General features: G+C 33.2%; 2 protein-coding genes across 6 annotated transcripts; both read right to left on the reverse strand.

The window, feature by feature from the left end:
* LOC109725094 (endonuclease V) lies at positions 4,625–9,219 on the reverse strand. 5 transcript variants are annotated; one of them, XM_020254160.1, is made up of 11 exons: positions 9,106–9,210; positions 8,521–8,557; positions 8,327–8,455; positions 7,952–8,250; positions 7,661–7,723; positions 7,142–7,181; positions 6,920–6,984; positions 6,235–6,351; positions 5,613–5,741; positions 5,270–5,331; positions 4,625–5,038 (listed from the first exon to the last, which is right to left on the reverse strand). In XM_020254160.1, coding segments are annotated over exons 3-11 (816 nt in total). In that variant the 5' UTR covers positions 8,367–8,455; positions 8,521–8,557; positions 9,106–9,210; the 3' UTR covers positions 4,625–5,037. The 5 variants fall into 5 exon arrangements, with proteins under 5 accessions (XP_020109749.1, XP_020109752.1, XP_020109748.1 ...); XM_020254163.1 differs by having other exon boundaries at positions 7,952–8,222; positions 9,106–9,209; XM_020254159.1 differs by lacking the exon at positions 8,521–8,557 and having other exon boundaries at positions 9,106–9,219.
* LOC109724591 (peptidyl-prolyl cis-trans isomerase FKBP13, chloroplastic-like) lies at positions 9,780–12,660 on the reverse strand. The gene is made up of 5 exons (XM_020253465.1): positions 12,189–12,660; positions 11,724–11,816; positions 10,847–10,907; positions 10,689–10,757; positions 9,780–10,136 (listed from the first exon to the last, which is right to left on the reverse strand). Exons 1-5 carry the CDS (start codon positions 12,588–12,590, stop codon positions 10,072–10,074), a joined length of 690 nt encoding a protein of 229 aa, XP_020109054.1. The 5' UTR covers positions 12,591–12,660; the 3' UTR covers positions 9,780–10,071.

Consider the following 17,811-nt stretch of genomic DNA (forward strand, 5'->3'; position numbering starts at 1 on the left):
AAAAAAAAATTGATATTTATAATTTATAATTTAAAATTATAAACTTTAATTTAGATTATAAATTATAAATTTTAAAAATTTAAAATTTAATTTTTAAAATTTTAAAATAAGAATAGGATGGGAACAATTAATAAAAATAATTTATTATAAATAAATTTATAGATTTTTTTTAAAAATTCTACTTAACTTAAATTTAATAAAAAGAATTTATTATAATACTTAAATATAATTTATTATAATTTTATTATAATATTTAAATATAAATAATATTGTATTAATATAGTATAATTAAATTATTAAATAAAATAATGTATTATAAATATATAATATTATATTTATATACTTTAGTTTTAATTCAATTTAAATTTTAATTAAGTTTGAAATTAAGCATTGGAATAGCGCCATTCCACTAAAATGGTGGAATAACAAATTTCTTACTATCCGGGATAACCGGGAATAGCAAGGTTTGACCGGAATAAAATATTCCGGTCAATTTTCATCCCGTTTGGCGGAATAGCGGGATAACTTTCGTTATCCCCGCTTATTCCCCCAACAAACGGGGCAAGTGTATAAATAGGATTTAGGGTTGCCTCCACTTTCATTGACGCTTGACCTTGGTGATTGAGTTTAGGAGACGCAACGACCTGTCATATCACGTACGACTCTACACCCTAGCTCCACAGTAGAAAGAAGAGAAATTCTGTCTTGTGCAATTTTTTTTTTCTTTTTTTTCCTCTTTAGAGAATTTCTTTCATTACAGTTATTCGGTATAACATATAGACATTCTATCAAAATATTTTATATATAATATAAAATATAAATAATTAATTTTTACAAAAATATTATTTTTATTACTTTTAAATTATTTTATACATTACAACTAATTAATTTAGAATATATTCTGTATCAAGTTATATTTAGAATATATCCTGAATATATATATATATATATAATATATATAATATATATATTATATATATATATTATAATATATAAGTGAGACTATGGCTATCGGAAGCACAGAGCCTTCCGTGCTTCCAGCTCGTTTTTGATGTTGCGACTTTCGAATCGTCGATCGGCTCCGTTAAACTTGATCTAGAGTATTTGGAGTACCTAGAAAATAAATTTATTATTTTTCGATATCATTTGCCTAGTGATTGAATGGGCTCAAAATCAACAAATTTCAATGGCCGTATGAGCCGTTTGCAATTTAACGTATAAAAATATCCAAATAACGTGAAATTTTGATAGAAAATTTCTTATACTATATAAAACAAGATCAATATTTTTGATTTAAAATTTTAATGTCATATTATTACATTTTGTAAGATTTTATTTTCAGCCGTTGATTTTGAGCCCCTTCGTTCACTAGGTAAATATATCGTAAAATCATAAAATTTATTTCCTAAGTACTTCAAATACTCTAGATTAAGTTTAACGGAGCCGATCGACGATTCGAAAGTCGCAAACATCGAAAACGAGTTAGAACACGAAGGCTCCGGCTTATATATATATATATATATATATATATATATATATATATATATATATATATGGGGCAATTGCTTATATACTCCTGAAAAGTTTCCGACTTTTCGATTTATCCATCTTAGAAGGCTAATATTGAAGATACCCTTTCTACGTTCCAACATATTTCTAATATACCCATAGAGTTAAAATCCGTTAATTAACTCTGTTATCTCTGTAAAATTACTATTTTACCCTTTCAAATATACTTTTTCACCATCACGAACTTTCTTATTTGCCCTTAAAGTCAAGGGGCACAAAAGTATTTTGACTTTTGGTCTTTTCCGATGTACCCCTCTACCGTCATCAACATTTCTTATTTGCTTTCAAGTTAAGGGTAAAATTGGTATTTTAATTTTTTTTTAACTGTGGTAGATATTTAACTCACGTTTAACCTAAGTTAACTTAACAGAAGATAACTGCAGAGGTATTTTGCAATAACGGTGGAACATATGAGGGGTATTTTAGAAAAAAAAAAAGAAGAATAAATTAGATATTTTCAAATGTATGAGAGGTATATAGGCAATTATTCCTATATATATATATATATATATAGAGTGAGGCTACTATGCTATCGGAAGCACGGAGCCTTCCGTGCTTCTAACTCGTTTTCGATGTTGCGACTTTCGAATCGTCGATCGGCTCCGTTAAACTTAATCTAGAGTATTTGAAGTACTTAGGAAATAAATTTTATGATTTTACGATATCATTTACCTAGTGAACGAAGGGGCTCAAAATCAACGGCTGAAAATAAAAATCTTACAAAATGTAATAATATGACATTAAAATTTTAAATCAAAAATATTGATCTTGTTTTATATAGTATAAAGAATTTTCTATCAAAATTTCACGTTATTTGGATATTTTTATACCGTTAAACTTGCAAACGGCTCACTACGGCCATTGAAATTTGTTGATTTTGAGCCCATTCAATCACTAGGCAAATGATATCGAAAAATAATAAAATTTATTTTCTAGGTACTCCAAATACTCTAGATCAAGTTTAACGGACCGCATTCGAACGATTCGAAAGTCGCAACATCAAAAACGAGCTGGAAGCACGGAAGGCTCTGGCTCCGATAGCATAGTAGCCTCACTCTATATATATATATATATATATATATAATATATATTATATATATATATATTATATATATATAATATTCAGGATATATTCTAAATATAACTTGATACAGAATATATTCTAAATTAATTAGGTTGTAATGTATAAAATAATTTAAAACGTAATAAAAATAATATTTGTAAAAATTAATTATTTATAATTTTATATTATATAATAAAAATATTTGATAGAATGTCATTATGTTATACCGAATAACTGTAATGAAAGAAATTCTCTCAAAAGAGGAAAAAAAGAAAAAAGAAAAAATTGCACAGAACAGAATTTCTCTTTCTTTCTACTGTGGACGTAGGGTGTAGAGTCGCTACGTGATATGACAGGTCGTTGCGTCTCCTAAACTCAATCACCAAGGTCAAGCGTCAATGAACGTGGAGAGCAACCCTAAATCCTATTTATACACTTGGCCCCGTTTGGTTGGGGGAATAAGCGGGGATAACGAAAGTTATCCCCGCTATTCCGCCAAACGGGATGAAAATTGACCGGAATATTTTATTCCGGTCAAACCTTGCTATTCCCGGTTATCCCGGGATAGTAAGAAATTTGTTATTCCACCATTTTAGTGGAATGGCGCTATTCCAATGCTTAATTTCAAACTTAATTAAAATTATAAATTGAATTAAAACTAAAGTATATAAATATAATATATTATATATTATAATACATTATTTTTATTATAAAATTATTAATTATACTATATTAATACATATTATTTATATTTAAATATTATAATAAAATTTATAATAAATTATATTTAAGTATTATAATAAATTCTTTTTATTAAATTTAAGTTTAAGTAGAATTTTTAAAAAAATCTATAAATTTATTATAATAAATTATTTTTATTAATTGTTCCCACCCCTATTTTTATTTTAAAAATTTAAAATTAAAATTTTAAATTTTTAAAATTTATAATTTATAATCTAAATTAAAGTTTATAATTTTAAATTATAAATTATAAATTTTAATTTTGAAATTTAAAATTTGATATTTTATATTTATTAAATTTAAATTTAATCTTAAATTTAAAGTTTGAAATTTAAAAATTTAAATTTAAATATAATAAGAGGATAATATGATTATTTTTTATTTATAAAATTCACTATCTTTCTTATTCCATCTTACCTAACCAAACGCTATTTTTTTTAATCCCAAGAATAAACTAATTTTCATCCAAACGCAAAATTGATCTAATCCCTATTTATACTTCAATTTATACCTATTCCTGGAATAGCCACTTTTTACTTATCCCCGAACCAAACGATACCGAAAATTATATTTGAAAAAACTTCAAATATGATACACGTGGTTTCACACTTTTTCATTTTGATATCATATAATTTAAAGTATATCAATTTAGTACTCTATGATTTTATTGTATCTTTTTATTATCGATTCCACTACTTTTTTTTTCGTTAAATCAGTAACAAGTTAAAACTAAAGGATGCTAAGTGAATATTTGATAAACCTAGATAGGGTATTTGAAGTTTTTTGTATATAATTTAACAAAATATTAACAAAAAAGCTGGCGAAAAGATAAAAATGAAACCGCGTGACATTAACTTGATACACTTTAAATCATAGAGCACTAAAATGAGAAACCATAGGGATGGTATTTGAAGTTTACCCATTATATTTTATACCCATTTATGCAAAGATTTATGTTTTTTCTTTCCAGTTTTATCAAATTTTTGTTTCTTTAGTTACATTTAGTTAAATTTTTGTGAGTCCTAGAATAGAGCAGGCATAAAATTTGCACTATATGGTGTATGGATAACCATACACTTACGTTCAAACGGAACGCACGAATATTTTATCTAGTATATTTTTTTAATTTATTTAAGCAGTATGTTTGATTGATAACGAGTGTGATTCTAATATATTAAATAAGATAAATCATTGCGTAAGTAAAATATGTCATCATATGAAATCATAAATATCGAAATTTTTTGCAAAGAGTAACAATTAAACTCATGCCGAATAAATTGTCATTGAATATCTTTTTCTAAAATCCAAACATGACCTTAAAATATTGCTCTGCGCATCCAATTATACAGTCAAACCCTATGGCCTACACATGGAAAAAAGGTTCCAATTTTAGAGTAGCTTTAGTCCAGAGACATTTAAAGGCCCAAAGTAACTACATACATCTTCGCATTCATCATATAGTTTACAAGGACCAGTTAGAAATGTTAATTTCCTCTACCTGTTGAGAAGAGGCTACACCTTTCACATGACACCAGGTACTTTGATGCTTGTTCTCTTGTGTATCATTTTTTTCACCTCCATTCGCGACGATTATAGACAGTTTGAATGATCTGCAACACTTTGGTTTGAAAGTGGTCGGCTCGCTTAGCTTAGTATCTCAACCATCTGAGAAAAAACAAAGAAAACAAAGCATGTTGACATCCACCTCTCGATACTTGCTGAAAGAACGAAGAAAAGTCGATTACTGCAATTTTCAACCGCAATAGTGCTCACTAACAGCAGTGATTTATAACTAAACAAAAAAGTGTTTCAGTTTTTTGAACTTTGGGGATTAGCAGCAGTAATACGAACTCAATGAAGCGCAAAAGGAAGGTTGCAAGGTGACGAATGGTGTACCAGGTTGTAACATGTATTGATCCCTTCTGCTGCCGAAGGAATACCTTTGATCTCATGTCAGCCTGCAAAGAAAGAATCCGTTTTAGTCGCTAAATTACTGCACGTTTGTTCACAGTGAAAGAAGAATTAGCAAATAGAAATGTTTAAATAATTGAGAACTTCTGCATAATTATGATGCCTCTGAAATCACATTAACAATTTTTCTCAACAAAGAATGTGTAGAATTCCTTTGAACACTAAGTGGATTTCCGTATACCTACCTACAAGATTTCTGCAACTTGAAATCATGGAGATGCCAAATCCATGCGATTTCAATAGAAAAAAAACTAAAATAAAAAATTACCTGCCGAGTGGGCTCAGGAACACGAAATTTGCTACAGAGTTTTGTTACTTTTACAGCTGAATCAAGAGAAATGCGATGTCCAACTGATATATATATGGGTTTCGATGAACCAGGGGTGGAGCGCATTGCCTGAAACAGAAAAGTAATTCGCTTTTCTTAATCAGCTCAATTTTTGTCAGTAGCACAAGTGGCAATAAGATATAGGTAAGTTTTTTTAACTCTTTGGACTATCCTCATGTAACACATATTTGACAAACAAGTTGGTCTACACACCCCATAAAGAAAAGAAGAAAGCTAACCTACAAATGTGTGGGTGATGAATTCAGAAAATTGAAAAAAAAAAAAAACATATGAATCGTATAATTCCAAATGTCTGCTAACATCGGAATCTTTTTGATGGAACAGGGATTAATCCCTATAGGAATCTGAAAATTCCGAATCATATAGGAATAAAATGCAGAATTATACTGAAATTAGGTGGAAAAAAGCCCATATAACTTCTAATTGTATGGAGAGTGAAAAAAAAAGAAAAGTAGGAAAAAAAATACAAGCAGGTTCTTCAATAATATTTTTCACAACAAACACTGATTTGAAGAAGAAGAAGAAGAAGAAGAAACCTTACCATTCCCCATACTTTTCTAGACTCTCCAATTAATGGGATCAGTTCTTTGTCACAATTTTCACTTGTTTCAAGACGTCGCCTAACTTCAGATTGACTAAGTCCATCCACATGATGCAACTAGCAAGCATAAAAGCAAATAAAACAAATATAAGAAAATAACTTGAAGAGTTGAGCTTCAAAATTTTGAACCAATATTGTCAATTGCAAAGCTAGTTAGTTTATTAGGTAAAAAGAATTTGGATTGTTCCCAATCCAAATTTGTACGATTATTAAGCATTTGGGATGAAAATGTATAGAACTTACCTGAACTATGTACCATTTTGATTTAGCTACCCAACCTTTAAAAGTTTTGATTTTGCTATCTAAGCTTTCAATTTGTTTGATTTGAGTCAATCAAAAGCACTTTGACTTCAATATATGAAAGTATCATTTATCTTTACAGATTTAGTTAGTATATTTCATACAAAATTTCGAAACTATAAATTCATTAAAATAAATAATTAGATTGAATTATAAAGTTAAAGTGCTGTTGACTGACTCAAATCAAACAAATTAAAAATTTGGATAGTAAAATCAAATTTTTGAAAGATTGGACAGCCAAATCAAAATGGGCCATAATTCAAGTAATTTTTGTATATTTTTACCGGCATTTGGACTGAACAATAAGATTTCATCTTCTACTTACATTTTTCCCAATACCAATGGTGGGAAGGTTTGCAAGCACACCAAGATGACAAGCTAAACCAAACCCTGTATGTGAATTTTGAATCTCTAAATTAGCAAAAGCTTCAATCACCAATTATCTTACAACATTCACGATTTGATACCTATTATAATCTCAGAACACAATAATGAGTTAATCATAACAAGCTCAATTAAAGATAAAGTACATATTACTAAGGCTCACCTCTTGGATGTAGTAATCCATTGCCATCAACCATCAATAGCTACAAAGTTTATAAGACAGCATGCTTTAGGTTTACTTATGTGTCAGAAAAGAAAATTGAAAACAAGATAGCAAGGAAAGAGCCAGCAGATATAAATGTAAAAATCAGCAGTTACGCCAAACTAGATGCACAATACATCACAGTGATGAGAATGCCATATTATTGTGCTCTATGACTACATGCCATCTTGAAAAGAATGCCGTATACGGAGGAAACAATATGCATTGATCACCAGCTCATAAGAAATGAGAATGGCCAGAGTGTGAAAGTTCATCAAGTCGGTAATGTTATAGGAAAGGGTTGGACAAATGAACATGCAAATGTCTTTACCCCACAACACCCACCACCCCCACGCAACACGCCCCCACCCCCCCGCCCACCCCCACAACACACACCACAAACACCCAAAAAAAAAAGAGCAAATTGCTGTCTAAGGGCAAAATATATATAAATAAAGTGCTTCAGAATACAGATTTTACCTGAGGGTAGAAAGGATGCGCATTTGTCTTCATTTTTTCCAAGAGTCCTAAAAGAATTGGGGCCTACATACAATGAATCTCACAGTTAAACACAGCAACACTCATATAATTTGAATGTGCATCCAACACATAAGACAATACGGATGATGAAAAAATTGGTTATATGTGCAAACATAAAAAATTTCGTTAACTAGAAGAAATCGACAAAAATCTTTGTGTAAGACAGGAATAAAATTTATTGCACTGTTCTACTTATTCAGGGAAAGTGCAAGGGATTGCATGTTCTAATACCTCCCTGAAAGCAAGAAAACCAGGAATATAAGGAACTTGCAGTCGGACAATATCAAACTCCTCATGGACAACTTTTAAAGTGTCAGCATCCAAAACAACAACAGCACCGCATGCTAGGGAAGGGTCTTCTTTTAAAAAGCTGATGTCGACTCCGCCAATATACTTTAGCTTCTCTTTGTTGCCGCTTCCCCCCAAATTCGACTCTTTCGAAGGTACCTTCCAACCAAAGTCATCTTCAAGAACAAGCTTCCTCTTAAGCAAATCCTGTGTTCTGAAGCCAAATAACTCCTCAGAACATGCTACGGCGTGCAACCTCTTAAAAAGGTTGCTTCAATAAAACCAACAAGCAACAAAAGCTGGATGAAGAGCATATACTTAATCCATTCTTGTTGATATGATATGGAAGCATCACCATCTTCTTGAAATGAATCCTCCATGCTTATTTCTCAATACAATACCGATTAAGTGGTAGTAATTATTTTTTATAATATAAACCTAGAATACCTGCAAAAAGCAAAGATCGATCATTGTATTAACTGTTCTATGAGTGAAAATTAATTGATACAAACATAGGTTCTTCCACTGTGTCTTGGCTTGTATTTGCTCCTACATTGCAATAAAGTAACAAATTAGATCTCTACCTAATCTAAAGAGGTATGGAGACAAATGGCAATCCCTGTTCCTACCGACATGAGAAAACTAAAGAGAAGGTAAACTAAAAATTCAAATTTCAATTGAGATTCACAAAATATATGTGTTCCTTTTTCTCATTTTAAACCCAAAAATCGGAAACCCTAAATCCTATAAATTCCAACAAATTGGAACTCCAGTTTCCGGAAACTGTTGTTTGGAACCATCATTTCAGGAGATTTTAGCTGATTTAGAAGGAATTTGTGGGGTTTTGCAACAATCCACTAAATTTGAGGTTGGATTCGCGTGGGAACTCACTTCCTAAGTTGAGAATGAGGTGAACGAGAAGAGAACCCTAATAATTTCGCATCAAATAACCGTAAAAATCTAATTGTATTGGTTTCATCTACTTCTCTAGCGATTGAATCCCCAATTACCAATTCGATTCCACCAAACACCGAACGAAAAAGAAGAATCGATGAAAAGGAGGTCCCCCATTTAGGAATTAAAATTAACAAAATTACCTGCTGCGAAGAATCAACTTAGAAGCAGAAACATGGGAATTGCGAACCCTAAAAATGGTGAGAATGGGGGAGAAGTGGCATTGAGTGGGTTGATTTGTTCGAAGAGATAAAGCAAATTGATCGAAGAGACGAATCGTTGTTGACCAGGGCGAGTCACCTCGGTGGACTCGGTCGTTCCATTAGAGTCGGCGAATTTGATTGCTCCTTCGCCGAGTACAATTCGAAGACTCAGTGAACACGGTCGCATTGATTACTTTGCCGCCGACTCTTGTCCCAAGTTTCTTACTAAATACGGCAAAATATGGCCGCCGCAACGCCGACTTCTGTTATAGATTTCTCCACAACCCCCCTCAACTTTATTTTTCTTCTGTATTGATACCCTCTCAGCTTATATATACACACACATTTGAATAATTTTAGTTAGTTAAATTAAAAACTTGATAACTTAATTATTTTGGCATTAAGGAATTTGGCGCGTTTCGCCACCGAATCATAAATGAAATTGGCTTTACATATTCTTTCGCTGCTGTATCCAGACCGATAACGAGATGATTCCACTTGGCTTTGTTGTGTTAAGATTGTTTAGCCACCAAATCCATTCTAATATTCAACTCATTGTCAGCAAAGAGAGGAGTTGTGCAACCAAAAATTGGTGTTCTTTCTAGATGCGCAAGTACCGAAGTCACAAGCATTACTTTGAAATACACAATATCTTGCAATCATTTAGACAACAAATTTGAATGCAGAACAACCAGTATTTTTGAGATTTTATAGCATATTGCTGTTACTGAAACTACACATCATTTTACTTTCAAAAAATTATAGACTACTTCATAACATAATACAGGATGAGATATCATCTCGGATTAAGTCATGGTAGCATGGAACGTAAATTGCCGTTGAGTTCTAGTCCAGGATGTGTAACCAACATGCTTCTCTTCCGATGAATCTCTCCAATACAGCATCCTATGCCTTGCCGAGGAATTCAACATCAAACAGAAGAGTTGAATCAGGCGGAATAATACAAGAGCCTGAATAACAAAATGTTACATGTTAGCACAAACCATGTCATAGTTCAAAGTTGAATCATACGGTTTCGCACAAAAAAACTACGCTAAATTACAAAATCCATGAATTGTCCTGTCTCCGGTACACCTTTGCATTTTTGTTTCTTGGCTATATCAAACTTACATTTTGTTCTCGTTTCAGAAGAAAGTCTAAACATTTGGATGGCTGCTCAATCTCTAAGCAAAATTAACACGAATGGATTGGAAGATAATGTGGATTATACACAATCAAGCGAAATTGCATGAATGGAATCTTCGATTATCCAATAAGCTACCAAATTAGATAGACTTTTTTCTTTTCTTTCTTTTGTATCTACTTTATTGTGTTGCACCATTTATAGATGCTTAAAAATATCACCCACGGCATGCCAACTCATTCCCATCCAGGAACTTGATTTGGACAAGAGTTACAAAAAATGCAAGGTTAACATTGCATCGATAAAAAATGCATGACTCTCACTTTAACAAGATAAATGGCGATTATTATTTCGGCATTGAAAAGGTAGATAATCTCACCTCCCCTACATCCTGCTCCCCTCGCCCCGTAGGCGAGTTCTGGAGGAAGCTTTAGTGTGCGCTTACCACCTGAAAATGAAAGGGAGTATAATTAACTAAAAAATTACACTAAACAAGTTAACGGGAACGAGAGAAACAAAATTTTATATTCTAAATACCAGCAAGCATAGGTGGAATCCCTTCACCGCCTAGTATCCCTTGATCCCACCCTTTAATGACCTAAAGTGAGAGAGCTAAAAACCAATCAGTTGAAAAAATATAAGGACGAACAGAAAAAAGTTTAATAATAGAAGTCACTCGTATAAATTAAAACTTGGTAACTCGTATCCAGTTTCCGCAGTCAGTTCCAGAAAAACTACACGGTTTTGCCAAAAATGTGCACATCCACTTCAAATGCTAATTAGTGTGAGCTCAAGATGTTTTTTTTTGAGAGAAAAGGTAGCTGTGAGCTCAAGATGTTAGTAAGAGTTTCCAAAACTAACAGCCTGAAATTTGTGACACCATTGCATAATCTGTCAAAGTTTCTGATCATCTTCGAAGTGAATTTATGTAACTAAACAACTATGTTTCAGCAGCAAACCAGTCGAAAATAAATGCTTCCGATCGGTAGCATTTTACCTAAAGATCCGCCGATAGGAAACATCCCATGAATACACTTACCGAGCCTACCACCAGCACATGGAATTGGCTGGTGAGGTAAGAGACGGGGGCTTAACTATTGAATTTTACTATTGAAATTTAAGTCATTAAACATGCATGATGGGAATTTGAACCCATAACCTCATGGAATCAAATGGGCTACGACGTTACCCAAAATTGATGTGATAGGAAATGGTCCAAGAGCATACTAAACAAGACCAAACTGTGATAATTATTCAGTGGCAATGATGAATTTGACAAAATAAGTATAATGCAGCAACTGAGCAATGAAGTATAATGCAGCATACTGTAATTAAGTTTTCAATAGATCAAAACTTTGGATTCTTACACAAACAAATGTTTAGGTGCATTAAATATAACAAACCAAACAATCACCTCGCCGACGCCGACGCGAAAAGTGATTGGCTTCCCGCGCCCATAGCTACTATCAAACACCTCCCCATTCTCCAACCTCCCAACGTAATGCGCCTTCTCAAATCACCACAAAAGCTCGAATTTTCAGAACATTACCAATTTACATAAAGCAAGTTAGTGCAATAAAAATCGGATATTTCATAACAGACTGGTTGAGTACAACTCCCTCGCATAATGTCCCTTCTCAAATCACCACCAAAAAACACTCAATTTTGGAATATAACCTAGTTACACAAATCAATTTAGGGAAATAAAAATCGGATCTTTCACAACAAACTGGTTGAGGACAACTCCCCACATAATGCGCCCTCTGAAATCACCACACAAATTTCAATTTCGGAACACTACGAAGTAACATGAATCAAAATAATGCCATAAAAATCGGATCTTTCACAACGAGTTTGGTTGGGGACAAAGGTCGAACACCTTGATGAGCTGCCCCTTGGCGGCGCCAGCGCCGGTCCCGACGACGCTGTCGCAGAAGCCGAGGCCGGAGGGGGCGACGGTGATCTCGCACTCGGCGGCGGCGGCGGCGGCGAGGTGGGGAAAAAAGAGCGCCGCAGCGGCGGCGGCGGCGGCGGCGGCGGCGGCGGCCTCTCTGCGGCGGAGGAGGAGAGGAGAAGGGGAGGGAGTGGGGTTGGGCTTGAGATTTGGTGTCGACGAGGGAGTGGGGGTGCGGTGGGCCCCGCAGGGGAGGGTGCCGTGGCGGGGGGAGAGGTGGAGGGTGGGGGTGTTGGGGAGGAGGAGGTGGAGGAGAGGTGAAGAAGAAGAAGAAGAAGAAGAGGTGGTGGTGGTGGTGGTGGTGGTGGTGGCGGTGAAGGGGCTCATGGTGGGTTCAAAATTTTTCCTTTTTTTAAAAAAAAAAATTTTCCGACCAATTATCTTTTTCGGAACTTGAGTTTGGATTATAAGCTTTTGTGGTTTGGGGCCTTTGGGCTCGCTTGTCTTGTTTTCCGGGTCAGGCCGAAATGTTTTAAAAACTGGACCCAACAGCGACTTGAAATAGTACTGGTAAAGGTGTCCAAAATATCCGATATCCCATACCCGACCCGGACCCTATCCGGACCCGAACCGGATCCGAACCGGACCCGATAAAAAATGAATAGTATACGGATAAAAAAAATTACCCATTAAAGTTTCGGGTATGGGTCCGAATATTTTATACCCATACCCGATTTAGACCCGACCCGAACCTAACTTTTAAATGGATAGGGTCCGGAATAGTTTTCAAATCCGGATCCGGACCCGGACCCGATGAAATATCCGATAGTAAATAAAAAAAAATAAACTTTTGAAGTTGAAGGATCAATTTTAATATGACTTATAGATGATGAGTCACTACGTATTTTCATCTTAATGAAACCCTAGCCGTCTCTTTTACTCATTACTTTTTTCTAATTTTTTTACTCTTTGTTTTCTACTTCTTCTTTTTCATTTCATTTCCGCCAATAATATTTGATTGTCATCATCATCATCAGTGTCATCATCATCATCAGCGATAATATTTCTTTTGAATGAATTTTATTGGACGGTACAATTTATTAGAATGCGAGTTTTTTTTATCGTGGGCTTTATAGTTTGTCTATTGACTATTTAATAAAGTTTATAAAAAAAATATATTTATACGGATATCCGTACCCGATCTAAACCCGATCCATATCCGGTCTTGAACGGATAATATACGGGTAGTTACTACCCAGACCCGCTCAAATAGACCCGATGGGTATATTAGTAACTTTAGTACCCAGATCCGGACCCGACCCGAAGTTAAATGGGTAGGGTATATATATTTTTTTATAACCATTTCTTTTTAGGGTATGGGTACAGTATATTAATTACCCAGATCCGACCCGGTCCACGGACATCTTTAAGTACTGGGTCAAATATCAGCGTAATATCATAAATATTTAATTACTTTTTTAAAGGAAAACTTTAAATGCTATCCCTGTGCTTTCACACTTTCTCACTTTAGTGCCTTGTAGTTTAAAGTATATTAATTTAGTGTTATGTGATTTTACTTTTATTTTTTTATTATTGATTTCACTAATTTTTTTTGTTAAATTAGTGACAAAGTTAAAACTAAAAGGTATTAAAGTGAATATTCGATAAACCTAGATGGAGTATCTGAAGTTTTTTGTATATAATTTAACGAAATATTAACGAAAAAGTTGACGAAAAGATAAAAATGAAACCACGGGACACTAACTTGATACACTTTAAACCACAGGGTATTAAAGTGAGAATGTGCGAAACCACGGGGGTGGTATTTGAAGTTTACCAGTTTTTTAATTTTAGTATATTAAAAAATACATATATAATTATTCTAGTATCATACTTAATTAATAATTATAACACGTTAATTTCTATACTAAATTAAGTATATATACGGTTTTAACTTTTACATTTTATAAGGACATGTTCACCGTGTTTTCTTGGTTTATCCGATTCAAATGGTTAAACCGAATTGTTTTATTGATTAGGTCACGGTTGGACCAGTACCACCAACTGATACGATCCGAATTTTAAATTATTGGAAAATTGGAGGCTGATTCGATCCGAATTTTATTGAAAAATACAAAGGAATTAAAACTTGATCATGAATCAAAAGGATTTTCAATTAATATAACACAAGTAACAACCAATAAGCTACTGTCATTTACCAAGATTGTACGAATATCATATACAAGGAATAAAAATGAATCATAATAGCAAAAATTACAAAACCAATATTTATTTCAATTGATTGTTTAATTAATTTGTAACGTGGATATTGTAACATTCGTTGATAAGCATGATAGCATGATAAACATTTTTTAATATTTTAGAGCACATCAAAGTGCACAAACATTTGGTGAAATAATTATGGAGAAATGTAGTACGCATGCTCTAGCATTAGGTCACCTAAAACACGATAATCGTTAAAAATTGCTTTAAAAAAATGCATCACCTCAATTATTAGCTTACTATATTAATGTAATTAAAAACTTATCCATTATGCCACAATATTGTCGTGTTATGATAAGCATATTTCACTTCGATGGTGATATCATGTCCCTACTTTTCTTAAGATATTTAGCCTCTCTTATCCACATCCAAATTGAGTGGAGAGGAGAACTTTGGACAAGTTCATTTTCAAGAGGGCTTTTTTCGCAAATAGCCTTATAAGAAAATTTTATTTCAAAAATGATACTGTCAAAATTTAAATTGCAAAAATGATCCTGCCCCTGCCACATAGGCGCCACGTCAGCGCCACGCGGACGGGGTGGGGGTAAAGTTGAACACGGTGAATGGTTCACCGTGTCCTGGTATTTGTATTGGACACGGTGAACCATTCACCGTGTCCAATACAAATACCCATTTACATTGAACACGGTGAATCATTCACCGTGTCTAATACAAATACCCATTTGTATTGGACACGGTGAATGGTTCACCGTGTTCAACTTAAACATCTGGCCTAGCCCCGCCCGCGTGGCGCTGACGTAGCGCTTGCGTGGCAGGATCAGGACTATTTTTACAAATTAAATTTTGACAAGGACAATTTTAAAATAAACATTTGTGAGGGGGTCATTTGCAAAAAAAAAAGCCCTTTTCAAGATCTTGTGATCTTATTAGTCTAATACTCGAATTGGTATTTTATTATAGTGTTTTTTTAATATGGTTGGTGGGTTTGAGATAGCCATTTGATTAACAAATTCCTAGTCCATTAATTAGCTTAATCTACAAGCTATTAAAGGATTATATACTTTTCTTTTTTTGAGAGAGAACGAGAGAAAAGGTAGCGAGTTATTCGTTTTGTTCATTTCTTTAGAAATAGACTTATTAAAACTATATAAAAGAATTGCATTTTATGCTAGAAACTTAGTGCGATTTTGAAAGAGCAAGAGAAAAGATAGCAAGTTATCAATTTTATTATTTTTTTTTAGAAATGAACTTGTCATATTATATGAAACAGCTAGGAGCTTGTTATTTTTTAAAAGCTTAAACATGTCTAGGATCAAGACATTTTGATGGACGTAAGATATGAATTTGAAATAAATGGGATAAACTAATTATGCTAGAAATTTAATGAAATTCGAACTCGAATCTTTCTGTTCTGATACCATATTAGATTATATAAAATAATTATTTTTTTCAAAAACATGAGCTATCAAAAAATAGTATTTTATATGTTGAGTGGTGGGAGCCCATTTTTATATATTTACCAATGTCATGGGACATCACTAAAATGGAAAATGGTAAGGCTTTGTTGAAGAAGTGAGATTGGTCTCTCTCTCTCTCTCTCTCTCTCTCTCTCTCTCTCTCATGCATAGATGTGACTTTTATTAGTTAAGAACCCATAATCTACTCTCTTTTTTGTACTTTACATAAACTATATGCCATTGTACTGAGAAGGACTCGGAATCTATTTCGAGCTTTTGATGCCACGGGTAGCTTGATAAGATGATAGTGGAAAGCTTTACTTTGAGGATATATGCATATTTTTAAGAGAAAACTTCAAAAACTCCTCCTGTGGTTTCACACTTTTTTATTTTAGTACCCTGTGATTTAAAGTGTATTAAGTTAGTACCCTATGGTTTCTCACTTTATCACTTTAGTATCCTGTGGTTTAAAATGTATCAAGCTAGTACCCTGTGGTTTTGCACTTTATCACTTTAGTACCCTGTGGTTTCACACTTTATCACTTTAGTACCTTGTGATTTAAAAAACTATAGGGTACTAACTTGATACAAAATTAAAACCACAGGGTACTAAAGTGATAAAGTGCAAAACCACAGGGTACTAACTTGATACACTTTAAACCACAGGGTACTTAAGTGATAAAGTGAGAAACCACGGGGTACTAACTTGATACATTTTAAACCACAGGGTATTAAAGTGAAAAAAATTGAAACCATAAGGGAGGTTTTTGAAATTTTCCCTATTTTTAAAACGCATCCATTTTAATACTTTAATTTATAAAATAAATAAAGGTTTCTGCGATATTGTATTTTACTATTATTTTGCGATATCAAACGTGAAAAGTTTTAAAGAGCATTTAATTAGGCTGAAGTGTCTAAAAAGCGCTTGTTCGATGATGATTCTTATTATCATTTAAACAACTCTAATTTATTTTAGATTCCGTGAGAAATTAAAGTGGTGGCACTTGTCAACGATACATTATTATTTACTAAATTCAAAATTTTCTGAATTTATACAAAAATAAATGTATACTTGTCGCCTACATTTTGTTATCTTTATGGAATTATGAAATTGACATGAAATTTTTTAATGTAAATATGTAGAGTGTTGTATACTTTTCTCCACTATGGACATTACATGTACTTATTGGTTAACCCAATTAGAAATGGTAGAAGCGTTATTTAGATGCTCAAGATTATTTACCTTTTATTTATATACACTAAATTAGAGCTTTGGTTTTGAGACATTGATTATTAAATTCATCATTAAATATTAACTAGGTAAAAATGTGTTGTTCTGATTTTAACAAGTAATTAAATTCAAAAACTCTATCAAATTTTAAAACACAATATTTATTAACCGTTAATTAATCTAGTTTGATTTACTAAAAAAATCCCCGAATATTAATCTAGTTTAATTAACCGTTAATTAAAGTTTTTAAAGTTGATGAGATCATCAATGAATTTTATCAAATCCCCAAATATTTCTACTAAAATCACAATCGTTAAGTAAATTGATTCTGAGAAGGCCTCAATCAACAAAAGGAAAAAATTTGAGGGGATATTTCAAAACGCAATATAGGGGAGGGGTCTTTGCACATTTAGACCAATCTAATGTGGTGCACATGGTGTACGGATACACCGGGTCTACGCAACCACCTTGTATAACAACTAACGCTACTATAAACAGGCCTAACTCCCGCCGTGAAACCAATTAAAAAAGGAAAAAAGAAACCAACTACCAGAATACGGCGCACGTTAGCTCCGCCCAATGAATCGCCCACACGTGGCGCAACTCGACCAGTGAAGTCCACGTGGCGGGTAGCCATACGTCGAGGCACCTGAGCTACGGCGCACATTAGCATCTC

The sequence above is a fragment of the Ananas comosus genome, linkage group 19 (genome assembly GCF_001540865.1).
Source record: "Ananas comosus cultivar F153 linkage group 19, ASM154086v1, whole genome shotgun sequence".
Taxonomy (NCBI): domain Eukaryota; kingdom Viridiplantae; phylum Streptophyta; class Magnoliopsida; order Poales; family Bromeliaceae; genus Ananas; species Ananas comosus.